This window comes from Eptesicus fuscus, chromosome 8 (assembly GCF_027574615.1).
Source record: "Eptesicus fuscus isolate TK198812 chromosome 8, DD_ASM_mEF_20220401, whole genome shotgun sequence".
Taxonomy (NCBI): domain Eukaryota; kingdom Metazoa; phylum Chordata; class Mammalia; order Chiroptera; family Vespertilionidae; genus Eptesicus; species Eptesicus fuscus.
Window position 1 is genome coordinate 3,433,938 of NC_072480.1, and position 12,035 is coordinate 3,445,972.

The 12,035-nt window shown below is 43.0% G+C and overlaps 1 protein-coding gene across 1 annotated transcript in view; it reads left to right on the plus strand.

Annotated features, from left to right (window-relative positions):
• SMAD9 (SMAD family member 9) overlaps positions 1-12,035 on the plus strand; it is a 43,206-nt gene that overhangs the window by 11,888 nt on the left and 19,283 nt on the right. Inside the window, exons 2-3 of the mRNA XM_008160304.3 lie at positions 836-1,093; positions 6,254-6,475. Coding sequence (XP_008158526.1) covers positions 836-1,093; positions 6,254-6,475 — 480 coding nt within the window. The remainder of the gene's footprint in view (positions 1-835; positions 1,094-6,253; positions 6,476-12,035) is intronic.

Here is a 12,035-nt window from a genome sequence, read left to right on the forward strand (position 1 = left end):
TTATATCTTTCTGGTAAGACCAGGTAGAATGTTTTTACTTTAGCAGCACTACTGAGCTAAAATTTAGGTTGGTCATCTAAATAATTCAGCATGGTCTCTGAGGGAAAAATACTTTGTACGTCACTTATTATTTTATAGCAAGCAATGAAAACCTATTTTGCCTTAAACAGACAAACAAACAAACAAAACTTTATTGGCAGAATAAAAAGAAGACATGAACAATTAAATCTTCAGAAGACCAAGTAGTAGGACAGGTTTGCTAATTTCTCTGGTAGGAATAAATAGGCAGTTTCTATTTAGAATGCTGACCTCACAATGATTCTCCTCTACACTTTTTGTTAATTGTTACATTCTTTTTTTTTTTAATATATTTTATTGATTTTTTACAGAGAGGAAGAGAGAGGGATAGAGAGCTAGAAACATCGATGAGAGAGAAACATCGATCAGCTGCCTCCTGCACACCCCCCACTGGGGATGTGCCCGCAACCAAGGCACATGCCCTTGACCGGAACCGAACCTGGGACCCTTGAGTCCGCAGGCCAACGCTCTATCCACTGAGCCAAACCGGTTTCGGCAAATTGTTACATTCTTAAACAGATTCATGCTTTAAGGAGAGAAACCATTGGTTTAGCTTTATTCACAAGCTCACTTTTTGGGAAAAGATGGGACTACAATTGACAATTCACAATGAACACTAAGAACGGTGAAACAGTACTTCCCAAAGGAAAAACAGCTTTATCATAAAAAAGAATGGACAAAAACAGCAAGTGTAAACTCTGTTTTGTGCCGATGAGCCAATGTCAATTCTAACCCACTGGTTTCTTTCTCATGCTAGTGCTGCCGCCTGTATTGGTGCCGAGACACAGTGAATATAACCCCCAGCTGAGCCTTCTGGCCAAGTTCTGCAGCGCCTCCCTCCACAGTGAGCCACTCTTGCCGCACAACGCCACCTATCCTGACTCTTTCCAGCAGCCTCCATGCTCTGCATTCCCTCCCTCGTCAGGGCAAGCATTCTCACAGTCCCTGTGCACAGCCAGCCACTCTCACTCCCCAGGAAGCCCTTCAGAGCCAGAAAGCCCCTATCAACACTCAGGTCAGTAAAAGCTGCTGGTCTATGTGGTATACAATGCAACCCAATTATGGTGTGAACTTCATAATTTTTAATCACTGTAACTCATGTTCATGTGGAGCTTTACAGTTCACATGGCCATCTCTTTTGTGCTCTTGGACCCTGCCCAGCCTCTAAGATGATCAGTACTATATCCATTTTGGAGCAGTTATCCTGGAGCTACAACATGCCTTTGCTCTGGTTTTTGGTCCCAATCCTTTGGAAGCTCTCAGAAATTAAATGGACTTGAATAGCATCCTTTGGAATTTTGAGGTGTTTTTTTGTTTGGTTGGTTTTTGTTTTCTAAAGCCAGTAGCAATAAGCTTATAATAAGGTTTTCTAAGCTGAGCAAAAAGAGCTGACCGGAGGGCAAGCAATGAGTGCCTCTTTCAGCAATCAAAGGGAGACTCTCCTACAAAAGATGTGTAGGGCAGAAGGAGGCCCAGTTCCAGGCAGTGCATTCTCCCTTTTTGCTATGGGAAGTAAGCACAGCATCTGAAGCACTGACCTAGTCAATCGATATTTGCTGAATTTAAAAAACATGTAGAAGGGAGAGGGAGAACCAAGCCCATAGCGATAATTGCATGTACTATCATACCTATAAAGTAGTTTTAACTTAGACAATGAAAAAAAGATTTTATGTACCTCAGGAGTGTGAGAAAATATCCTGAGCTAACAAGTTCCTATAAGCATGCATAAATGCATTTGGTGCCAGATGTTGTGATCTGCCTCATTCATTTCTTCATATATTCATTTATTTAACAGATATTTATGGAACTCATACTATATGCAAGCATTGCCTTAGGGTGCCAAAAGTAAAATTAAAAGATTAATAAAAATTATCCCCATCCTCAAAAAATTCATGAAATGTGGGAAGGTAAAGAAGTTGCCTCTTCCCCTTAGAGTTATTCCTTTCTTCCTTTTAGTAGATGTACCCCCTCAAGCAGTACATCTACTATTTAAATTCATCACATCTACAATATTCCATTATATAGGTATATCACATTTAAAAAAATTCATTTATTTGTCTATGGATATTTGTGTGTTTTTTTCCATCTTTAGGCTATTGTGACTAATGCTGATATGAACATTGATGTGCAAGTATCTGTTTGAGTCACTGCTTTTAATTCCTGTGGGAATATACTGAGGAGTACAACAGCTGGGTCATACAGTAACTCTTTATATTAAGCCCCTTAATTTTATAGACAGATTTACTCCAGGACCTGCTGAAGGGCCATCTTGTTTTATAACTTTTTCACCAGTGTTACAGTTCATTTTCTCAAAGGGAAATACCTTATTCATGGTTATTCGGTATGGTCAGATGACCACCTGCAGTGCCTGTTAAAGCATACATGGCTGCATTCAACCACTGATCTATAGACTCAGAATTTCTGGGGGTTTGGCCAGGAACCTGCATTTATTTACCCATTCATTCATTCATTTATTACTTTTATTTAAATACTAGAGGCCCAGTGCATGAATTTCTTGCACGGCGTGTGTGTGTGTGTGTGTGTGTGTGTGTGTGTGTGTGTGTGTCCCTCAGCCCAGCCTACACCCTCTCCAAACTGGGACTTCCTCAAGGGATGTCCGACTGCCCTTTTAGTCCCGATCCAGACAGTCGGACATCCCATTCACAATCCAGGACTGCTGGCTCCCAACCTCTCACCTGCCTGCATGCCTGATTGCCCCTAACCGCTTCTGCCTACCAGCCTGATCACCCCCTAACTACTCCCCTGCCAGCCTGTTCAATGCCTAACTGCTCCCCTGCTGGCCCATTTGCCCCTAACTGCCCTCCTCTGCAAGCCTTGTCATCCCTAACTGCCCTCCCCTGCCAACCTGGTCGCACCCAACTAACCTCCCCTGCAGGCCTGGTCTCCCCTAACTGCCCTCCCCTGCAGGCCTGGTCTCCCCTAACTTACCTCCCCTGCAGGCCTGGTCACCCCTAAATGCCCTCCCCTGCTGGCCCAGTCACCCCTAACTTCCCTGCCTTGCCAGTCTGATTGATCCTAACTGCCCTCCCCTGCCAGCCCAATTGCCCCTGACTGCCTCCCCTACTGGCCTGGTCCCCCCACTGCCCTCCCCTGCTGGCCTGGTACCCCCAACTTCCATGCCCTGCAGGCCTGGGTCCCCCCCAACTGCCCTCCCCTGCTGGCCTGGGCCCCCGCCAACTGCCCTTCCCTGCTGGCCATCTTGTGGCTGCCATATTTGACCACATGGGGGTGACCATCTTGTGTGTTGGAGTGATGGTCAATTTGCATATTGCCTATTTATTATATAGGATGTTTTTATTAATTTTTGAGAAGAAGTGAGGGAGGGAGAGAGAGACAGAGAAACATTGATCTGAGAGAGAAACATTGATCAGCTGTCTCCTGTAAATGCTCTGACTGAGGATTGAACTCAATCCCTGGGCATGTGCCCTGACCTAGAATCAAGCCAGTGACCTTATGGTGCATGGACCAACCCTTATGACCTGAGCCACATAGGCCAGGCCAGACTCTGCATTTTTAACAAGTTTCACTGGTGATTTTCATGCACACTTAAGTGTGAGAACTACTTGAATGGACAATTCAACAAAGGCAGACTGATTCAAACTTTTAAGCTGTTGAACTCTAACATTTATATAACAAACTGACATTAGGAATGCATACAGAAGGAATCAGTTATTCTGAGGTTCTCTTTAAAGAGTTTTTCTTCTGCCTCAGGATTTTTTATTGTGTAATGAATTAATTTCTGATAAGATAGTATCTACTTGATTGCACATCATTTTCTTAACCATGTTCACTTTCCAATCATCTATATATATAAAAGCCCAGCGACCGGAATGGCGGAATGACCAGAATGACCAGTGGCTATGATGCGCACTGCAGCAGCCAACCAGCCTGATCTGGGCCCTGATTGGCCCCCAATACCCCGATCAGGGGCGGGACTGGCTGGCCAACTGCCATGGCCCCTCCCCCCACTGGCCTGGCCCAATGGGGCCCCATTGGGGTGGGCTGGCTGGACCCCACCTGTGCACGAATTCATGCACCAGGCCTCTAGTAGGACTGGTATTTGGGGAGAAGAACCCTTCTCAGTGTGCCTTGGGCTCAAGGTTATAATCAGGTTTCAGCTATCCTGTATTTGGGGGCATATTTGAACTATCTCAGAGACAGAACATTGCTGTGGCCATTGTACAGACCATGACAACAGAGGAGCTGAAAATTAAGCTAATTTCAAAGGGTTAGCTTTCTCTGTTATAAAAGCCAGATAACAGGCTCTTCTGTTACTGAGAAAAGCTAGGAGAATAGCTCCTCAGTTTGAAAGTCTTATGAAAGCATTTAAACTCAATGATAAGTCATAAGTCAGAGGGAAAACTATTCAACCCTTTAGTGAGGAGCTTAGGACAACCCACTTCCCCTGTAGGACACTCACAGTATCACTTATTATGTTACTGGTTTCTAGCAAAAACACTGTCCACCAAGGAGTTTAACAGCCAAAAAGGTTGGGTCAGGTTGTCTTTGTGTAGTTTATCAGTTTGACATTCCTTTGTTTTACTTCTTTCTTATATTCAACACACCACCTCTGTTTTATTATGCCACAGAAACCCCAGAGAACCAGAATGGCTGACCTGTAGATGCCACAACTGATAGTCATTTAGTGCTATCAATGCCTAATGGAGATAAATTTGCAGATGAACAGCTAAATGTATCTATTTTGCAGAAGTGTTTTCTGTTACCCCCAAATAAAACAAATAAAAATCCAAACAAAACCAAATGTTCTTGCCTTCTATTTCCCAAGTGTTTTAAGGGGCAGGTAGTATGGCTTTCTTTGCATTTTAACTTTGGCTTTCTCAGTACCATAGAGTGGACATTTGTTTAGCATCCTGTTTACTAGAATACTTTAACCTTTTATTTTAACTTAACATTTGTAGTTCTTGATGTTTACTATGGAATTGGATATTTAAGAAGTTAACAATTTTTTCCCATTTCTGTTTTTACTATAGATTTAGAATGGTGTCTTTCATTGAGGCTTAGAGAGGTGCTCTTAGAAATAGATGTAAATAGCATTTTTACAAAATGTTGTGTCTTACAATAGACTAGAAAAATGTTGGTCTACTTCAGTGTTCATATAGAGCATGTAGTGATTTTGTATAAATACCATTTTGATACCCTGGATATGAGTTGGGGAAAGAATCTGCATACCTAACAAGTTCCCAGGTGATGCAGGCCTGCAGTTCCATGAACCACACTGAGTGGGGAGGGTCCAAAGGAGTGTACTACTTAAAGTATCCCAATTCTTTTATAAGTTAAGGACCTTTTGTAAATCAGGTAACCCCCTAATTTATCTGTTTTAAAAATATATATTTAGTGCATAATGGAACACACTTTAGGTACAAGAATTACAAGGATATTCAAAGAAAAGAAAGGTTATACAATCCATAGAAGGGTAGAGAAAAAGTGTCGGTGACCAAGAACTCTGAACTTTTATTGGTCACTTAACTGAAAAATTTGGGGTGAAAATATAACATTCATGGATTTCCTAATGAAATATATAGCTCTCTTTAAAATATCTTTATGTCATAAGTAATTAAGTATTCCATTTGTACATTAAAGAGAATGTGAGTTTATTTAGATAGAATTTTATTTTCTTTCTTAAATAATTTAAAGTGCTATCCAATGTTTCTGATTTGGTTTTGTCATATCCAAACTATTATATTTCATCTGTCATTTGTTAGGAAATGGTACTCTTTGCCACAGGGACTCAGTGTGGCATACAGTAAGAGTAATACGCTATCTTTCTCATGCGGAAATGAAGTGACCTGCCAGTTTCCTTTGATCTGTGTTTCTTCTAGAGGTGATGAACTTTACATGGATCCACTCATATTCTTGTTTGCTTGGCCCCCTCAATACTCATAGATATGTGTACAAATACTGTAAGTATGGGAGAGTCACTAGGTCAGTGACCTTGGCCATAGATACATTAATCAGATAAGCTCACCACAGTTTTCATTAAAGTGATAGATTTGAAATGATTGTAAGGCAGCTTACTTGGTCTTGCAGCCAACTTTCTGCTTAGCAGCATTAATGTAAATCTCCTGATGAAATCAGGACATGGGAAGCCCAAGCACTATGGTAGTAATGTGCTATCTGGTTTGCTTTCTTTCAGACTTTCGGCCAGTTTGCTATGAGGAGCCCCAGCACTGGTGCTCAGTTGCCTACTATGAACTGAACCACCGAATTGGTGAGACGTTCCAGGCTTCCTCCCGAAGTGTACTTATAGATGGATTCACAGACCCTTCAAATAACAGGAACAGATTCTGTCTTGGACTTCTTTCTAATGTAAACAGAAACTCAACAATAGAAAATACCAGGAGACACATAGGAAAGGGTAAAAGAAATATGTAATTTCTTTTTCTGTTCTTCTGAGCTAAAACATGGAAACAGAAACAAGCGGTTCATTGGCCATGTAACCTATTGGGATGGCACAGGGCTGGGTTTCTCTGCCTATAAAGTGGGCATGACATCTTTTGCGGGGTGGCATAGTGTGCATATTATGAAAACAAACAAGATGATAAATGGGAATACAGGATGAAATCCTATCTAATTAAGAGTGAATATGCAAATTGACCATCACACCATCACAAAGATGGAGGCACTCAGTTCCCTCAGCCCTGCCAGAGTCCCCCAGTCCTTTCAGCCCCGCTTGGGGGGCAGGGGGCCAGGCACGTGGTGTGGCCAGACCCACCCTCAGTCTCCCAGCTGCCCAGGGCCGGCCTGAGGCACAGGCAAGCCTTGGATGGCGGCTGCCCAGCCGCCCAGGGCCACCCAAGGCTCAGGTAACCAGGGCCGGTTGAGGCTTGCACTGTTGGCAGTGGCAGCAGTAGAGGTGTGATGTGGGCGTCACCTTCCCTTGATTGCCAGGTCGCCTCTTGCCCCTGAGGACTCCCAGACTGTGAGAGGGGGCAGGCTGGGCTGAGGGACCCCCCTCCCTTTTAGTGCATGAATTTTCATGCACCAAGCCTCTAGTTATTAAATAAAAGGATTGTGGATTATTTTTGAGTTGCCCAAAGAGGCTAGATAACTTCTGAAGAAGAATAATTCTGGCTGGCTGATTATTTATATCAGGTAAAGTTACCTTTGGAGACTTAGAAGCTAGGGAGTTAAACATCCTGAGTTATTTATTTTTGGGAATGACTGGGGCTCTCCTGTGTCCAGGCATTGTTACAACAGCCCATGGCACAAGCCTCTATGGGGTCTGGCCAATGATGTTTTTGAAGCTTCCTTTATTGGCAGAGTCAATGGTTAAGTGGCAGGCCTGGTTGAGGATCTTTAAATCATTTTCTTTTATTTTAGAATAGTTGGTAGTGTCTCAGTGATACCTCCCTGTCCACTATCATGTCAGACTGTTCTGGAATCACAGGTGTAAAGAAACTTGAGAGCCAATTGATCTTTTCTCTTCCCATCCAGCACTCAGACCACCTTTGGAAAGGAGCCACAGGAGCCTTTTCTTTCATTATTTCATGTGGCGATGCATTCTAATATTCTTCCTAACATGCCTCCTGAGTGCCTCCTGTTGTAGGAAATGTACAAGCCATTGATTAAAAGCATTCATTTAATTCATTCATTGATGTTGACTCTTAATGGTGACAATTACTTTATTTTTATTCATATTCTGTATTTTCCCATGTAGTTTTGAAGTGGCTTCCAAGAAACCTTTGCAATGAAATGATAACTGAAAATTAGAAAATCAGAAACTGGGGGTAAAGGAGACAGAGAAAAATACAAGCATGTCATCCTTAGGGTTAGCATTGTGATTATAATTAAAATTTCACTATAGGTTTCTTGACAGGGAGATCAGAAAAGGGACCTCAATCTATAATATAATGTTTAAAAGAGTTTTTATTAATTTCAGAGAGAGGAAGGGAGAGAGATAGAAACATAAATGATGAGAGAGAAACATGGATAAGCTGCTTCCTGCATGCCACCTACTGGGGATCATAGGTGTTCGATTTTTGTCCAGTCTCTTCCCTCACCCCCCACACCCTTTTCCCTTCGAGAATTGTCAGTCCACTCCCTTTCTATGCCCCTGATTCTATTATATTCACCAGTTTATTCTGTTCATCATATTTTTTATTAGCTTCATTTTTAGATTCACTTGTTGATAATATGTATTTGTTGTTTATAATTTTTATCTTTACCTTTTTTCTTCTTCTTCCTCTTCTTAAAGAATACCTTTCAGCATTTCATATAATACTGGTTTGGTGATGATGAACTCCTTTAGCTTTTTCTTATCTGTGAAGCTCTTTACCTGACCTTCAATTCTGAATGATAACTTTGCTGGGTAGAGCAGTCTTGGTTGTAGGTTCTTGCTATTCATCACTTTGAATATTTCTTGCCACTCCCATCTGGCCTGCATAGTTTCTGTTGAGAAATCAGCTGACAATCGTATGGGTACTCCCTTGTAAGTAACTAACTGTTTTTCTCTTGCTGCTTGTAAGATTCTCTCTCTGTCTTTTGCTCTTGGCATTTTAATTATGATATGTCTTGGTGTGATCCTCTTTAGATTCCTTTTGTTTGGGATTCTGTGCACTTCCTGGACTTGTAAGTCTATTTCTTTCACCAGGTGGGGAAGTTTTCTGTCGTCATTTCTTCAAATAGGTTTTCAGTATCTTACTCTCTCTCTTCTTCTGGCACCCCCATAATTCAGATGTTGGTATGCTTTAAGTTGTTCCAGAGGCTCCTTACATTATCTTCATATTTTTGGATTATTTTTCTTTTTGCTTTTCCAGTTGGGTGTTTGTTGCTTCTTCATATTTCAAATCTTTGACTTGATTCTTGGGATTCTCTAGTCTGCTTTTGGGTCTCTGTATATTATTCTTTATTTCAGTCAGTGTATGCTTAATTTCTAGTTGGTCCTTTTTCATATCCTTGAGGGTCTCACTATATTTCTCAGAGGTTTCTAGAAGATTATTGAGTAACCTTATAACTGTGCTTTTGAACTCTATATCCAGTAGTTTGATTTCCTTCATTTCTTTCATTTGTGACCTGTTTCTTTGTTTTCGCATTTTGGCTGCTTCCCTCTGTTGATAGAGTGGCTTTGTGTGCTAGGTGTTCTATAGGGCCCAGTGGCTCAGCCTCCCCAGTTACCTGAGGTGGACGCTCTTGGTGCACCCCTTTGTGGGCTGTGTGCACAGTCTTGTTGTAGATAAGCCTTGATTGCTGTTGGTATCACTGGGTGGAATTGACTTCCAGACCAATTGGCTGTGAGGACCAGTTGTGTCTACAATGGGAGAACTGCTGAGCTGGAAATACCCTTATGGGGCAGGACTTGCTTCAGTGGGGCTTTGGTGTTCACTGAGTCTCCCCGCTGAGTGTGTCGCTTATGGATCTGAAGAGTTGTAATCTGGATGGTCTCACTTTGACCACTGGGTGCACTGGCTCTTCGATCTCCAAGGAGGTGCAAAATCAACCACTGTCTGAGGCCACCCAATAGGAGCTACAGAGAGATCTGCAGATTCCTCCTCTTAGTTTGAGGTTTGGAGATGCCCAAATGAGGCACAGCTGTGAAGCATTGCAGGCTGCTGACGAGCCTTAGGCCTTCTTTTGGAAGCTCTGGGGTTCTTTGACTCAGCTGCAGTTTGTTAGGTTAGGTTGCAAAAGGCCAGGTCATTCATATGCAAACGCCTCTGTGCACAGCTTGGGTGGGGTTGTAAATTGGGTGGGGGTGGCCTCAGGGAATCATGGGGCAGTGCAAACAGCAATGGTTGCCCAATGGCCCTGCCCCAATAGGTCCCTGGGTCTCTGTGTCCCATGGCCCCATGCAGGAACAATGAACACTGAGACCACCTCTGAGAGAAAGCCACCCTTGTGTTCCAGCCCAATGCCAGACAGCCCAGTTTCTCCCCATATGAGTCTGGGTCTCCAGAGTCTCACCCGGTACTGGAGTGCAGAGCAGTCAGGAGTTTGTATCTCCCTCCCAATTGAAAAAGAACACAGCGTACTCAGTTGCCAGCCTATTTCCACACACGCCTTCGTACCTTCGCTCTTCCACACCTCTGCACCTACCAGTCTAGATGCACTTTTCTCTTTCCCTCTTGTTGTAGAACTTCCTCTCAGCCAGCCTTCCCGTGGTTCTGGATGAAATCCGTTTTTCCTTTTAGTTGTAGTTTGGATGTGGTTGTGCGAGACAGCAAATTCAGGTGTTTACCTATGCCGCCATCTTGGTTCTTCTCCTATAATGTAATTTTTATTACAAAGGGGGAAACATAACAGCTCCTCAAAGGAAATAATACTTTTCTTTTGACTGAATTTTTAAACAAATTTCTCAGGTATGGTTTTACTTTCAAATGTTTTTTATAGGAATCTGCAAGTGAAATCTAAAGGCAGAACATTAAAATGTAATATTGTAGAGCTGTTTGCTGAGGGACTTTTCAGATTGGTCTACATATTAGACTTCTACTTGATGCCACTTGATCCAAAGATAGAGTTAAAATATTGAAGAAGTATTGAGTGCATTCTGGGAATCTTTCTGTAAGCAGCTTGTTCAAAGTGCTGCTGATATGGACATGAAGAGTTGGTGTTCTGTGTTGTTGGCTGAGACCTGATCCATAGGGATAAGGAACCATAGGAGGGAGAGCTTTAGAAAGCTTAACTAAGTGCTTACTTGGATGGAAGGGCAGTCCACCCTCACATGGTGCATGGATGACACCCAACCAACTGAGCCACACAGGCCAGGTCTGGCTTGGAATATTTTTAAAGCAAGAGTTACCAGTCTTCTATGAGGTCAGGGGATTTTTTTTAGGTACTCTTGTGGATTATTTGGTTCAGAGTATCAGGGCTTCCTGGAGAACCAGCCTGAATAAATTTGCAATACAATGCACTCCTTAATTAGAGAATAAATCAACTTGTTCTATGAGTTAATTAATAGAGACACTTAGATTTCAGAGATACTCATTCATCTCCCCAAAATTTATTGAGCATCTGCTCTTAGCCAGATTATTCTGCTCCTAGGGATGCATCAGTGGGAAACAAACCAAAACCTAACAAACAAAAAGGATGAAAAATTCCTGCCTTGTGAATCACGTATTACTAAGGAAAGACAGACAAGAAATCCTATCTAATAAAAGGGTAATATGCAAATTAACTGTCACTCCATCACAAAGATGGTGGCACCCAATCCTCTCAGCCGCGCCGGCGTCCCCCAGTCCCAGGGGGTGGTCACTGAGAACAGGCAGTGTGAGTGGCCTGGCGGAATGCTTGCTTCGTCGCCATGGCGATGAGGCAAGCGTTCTGTGCCCAGCCATGGATGGGCCCCTGTCAGAACTCACTCAATTTACCTGAGTGAGTGCTGACAGGAGCATGTCATCCCTGTGACTTACTCATTTTAATTGGAGGGAAAGAGGTGTGCAAGCTAGCAGTGCTGGAGGCCCAAGGAGATGTGCAGAATTCCACTTGGGGAAATCTGAAAGACATGGCTCTGGGCACTTCACAAATGAATGGGGTGTTTTCTTCCCATTCCTGCTACACCAAGCATGCAAATGCCAGAACCAAGACTGTATAACAGATAAAACGGATGGGCCTCTGGGCCGCAGAGAGCCTCTGGGCAGTGGGCACGGTGCAGCCAGGCCCTGCAGAGAGCTACTGGCACACGGATTCATGCACAGAGCTACTAGTAACATATATAATATGTCCAATGATAAGTGTTTAGAGTTAAACAAAGGAGGGGAAGTGAGTAGGGGAGAGCATGTTATAATTTACAACAGGGTAGCCAGGGAAGTCCTTCCTAAGAAGGTGACATTGGGGCAGGGAGCTAAAGAGGAAATTAGCAGTGTGAATATCTGGGGAATGCTTTCCAAGCAAAGGGAACAGCAGTTGCAAAGGCCCTGGCATACTATCGAAACAGGTGGGAAGCCAGGGTGAGTGGAACAGAGTGAGTAAGCAGGTGGGGA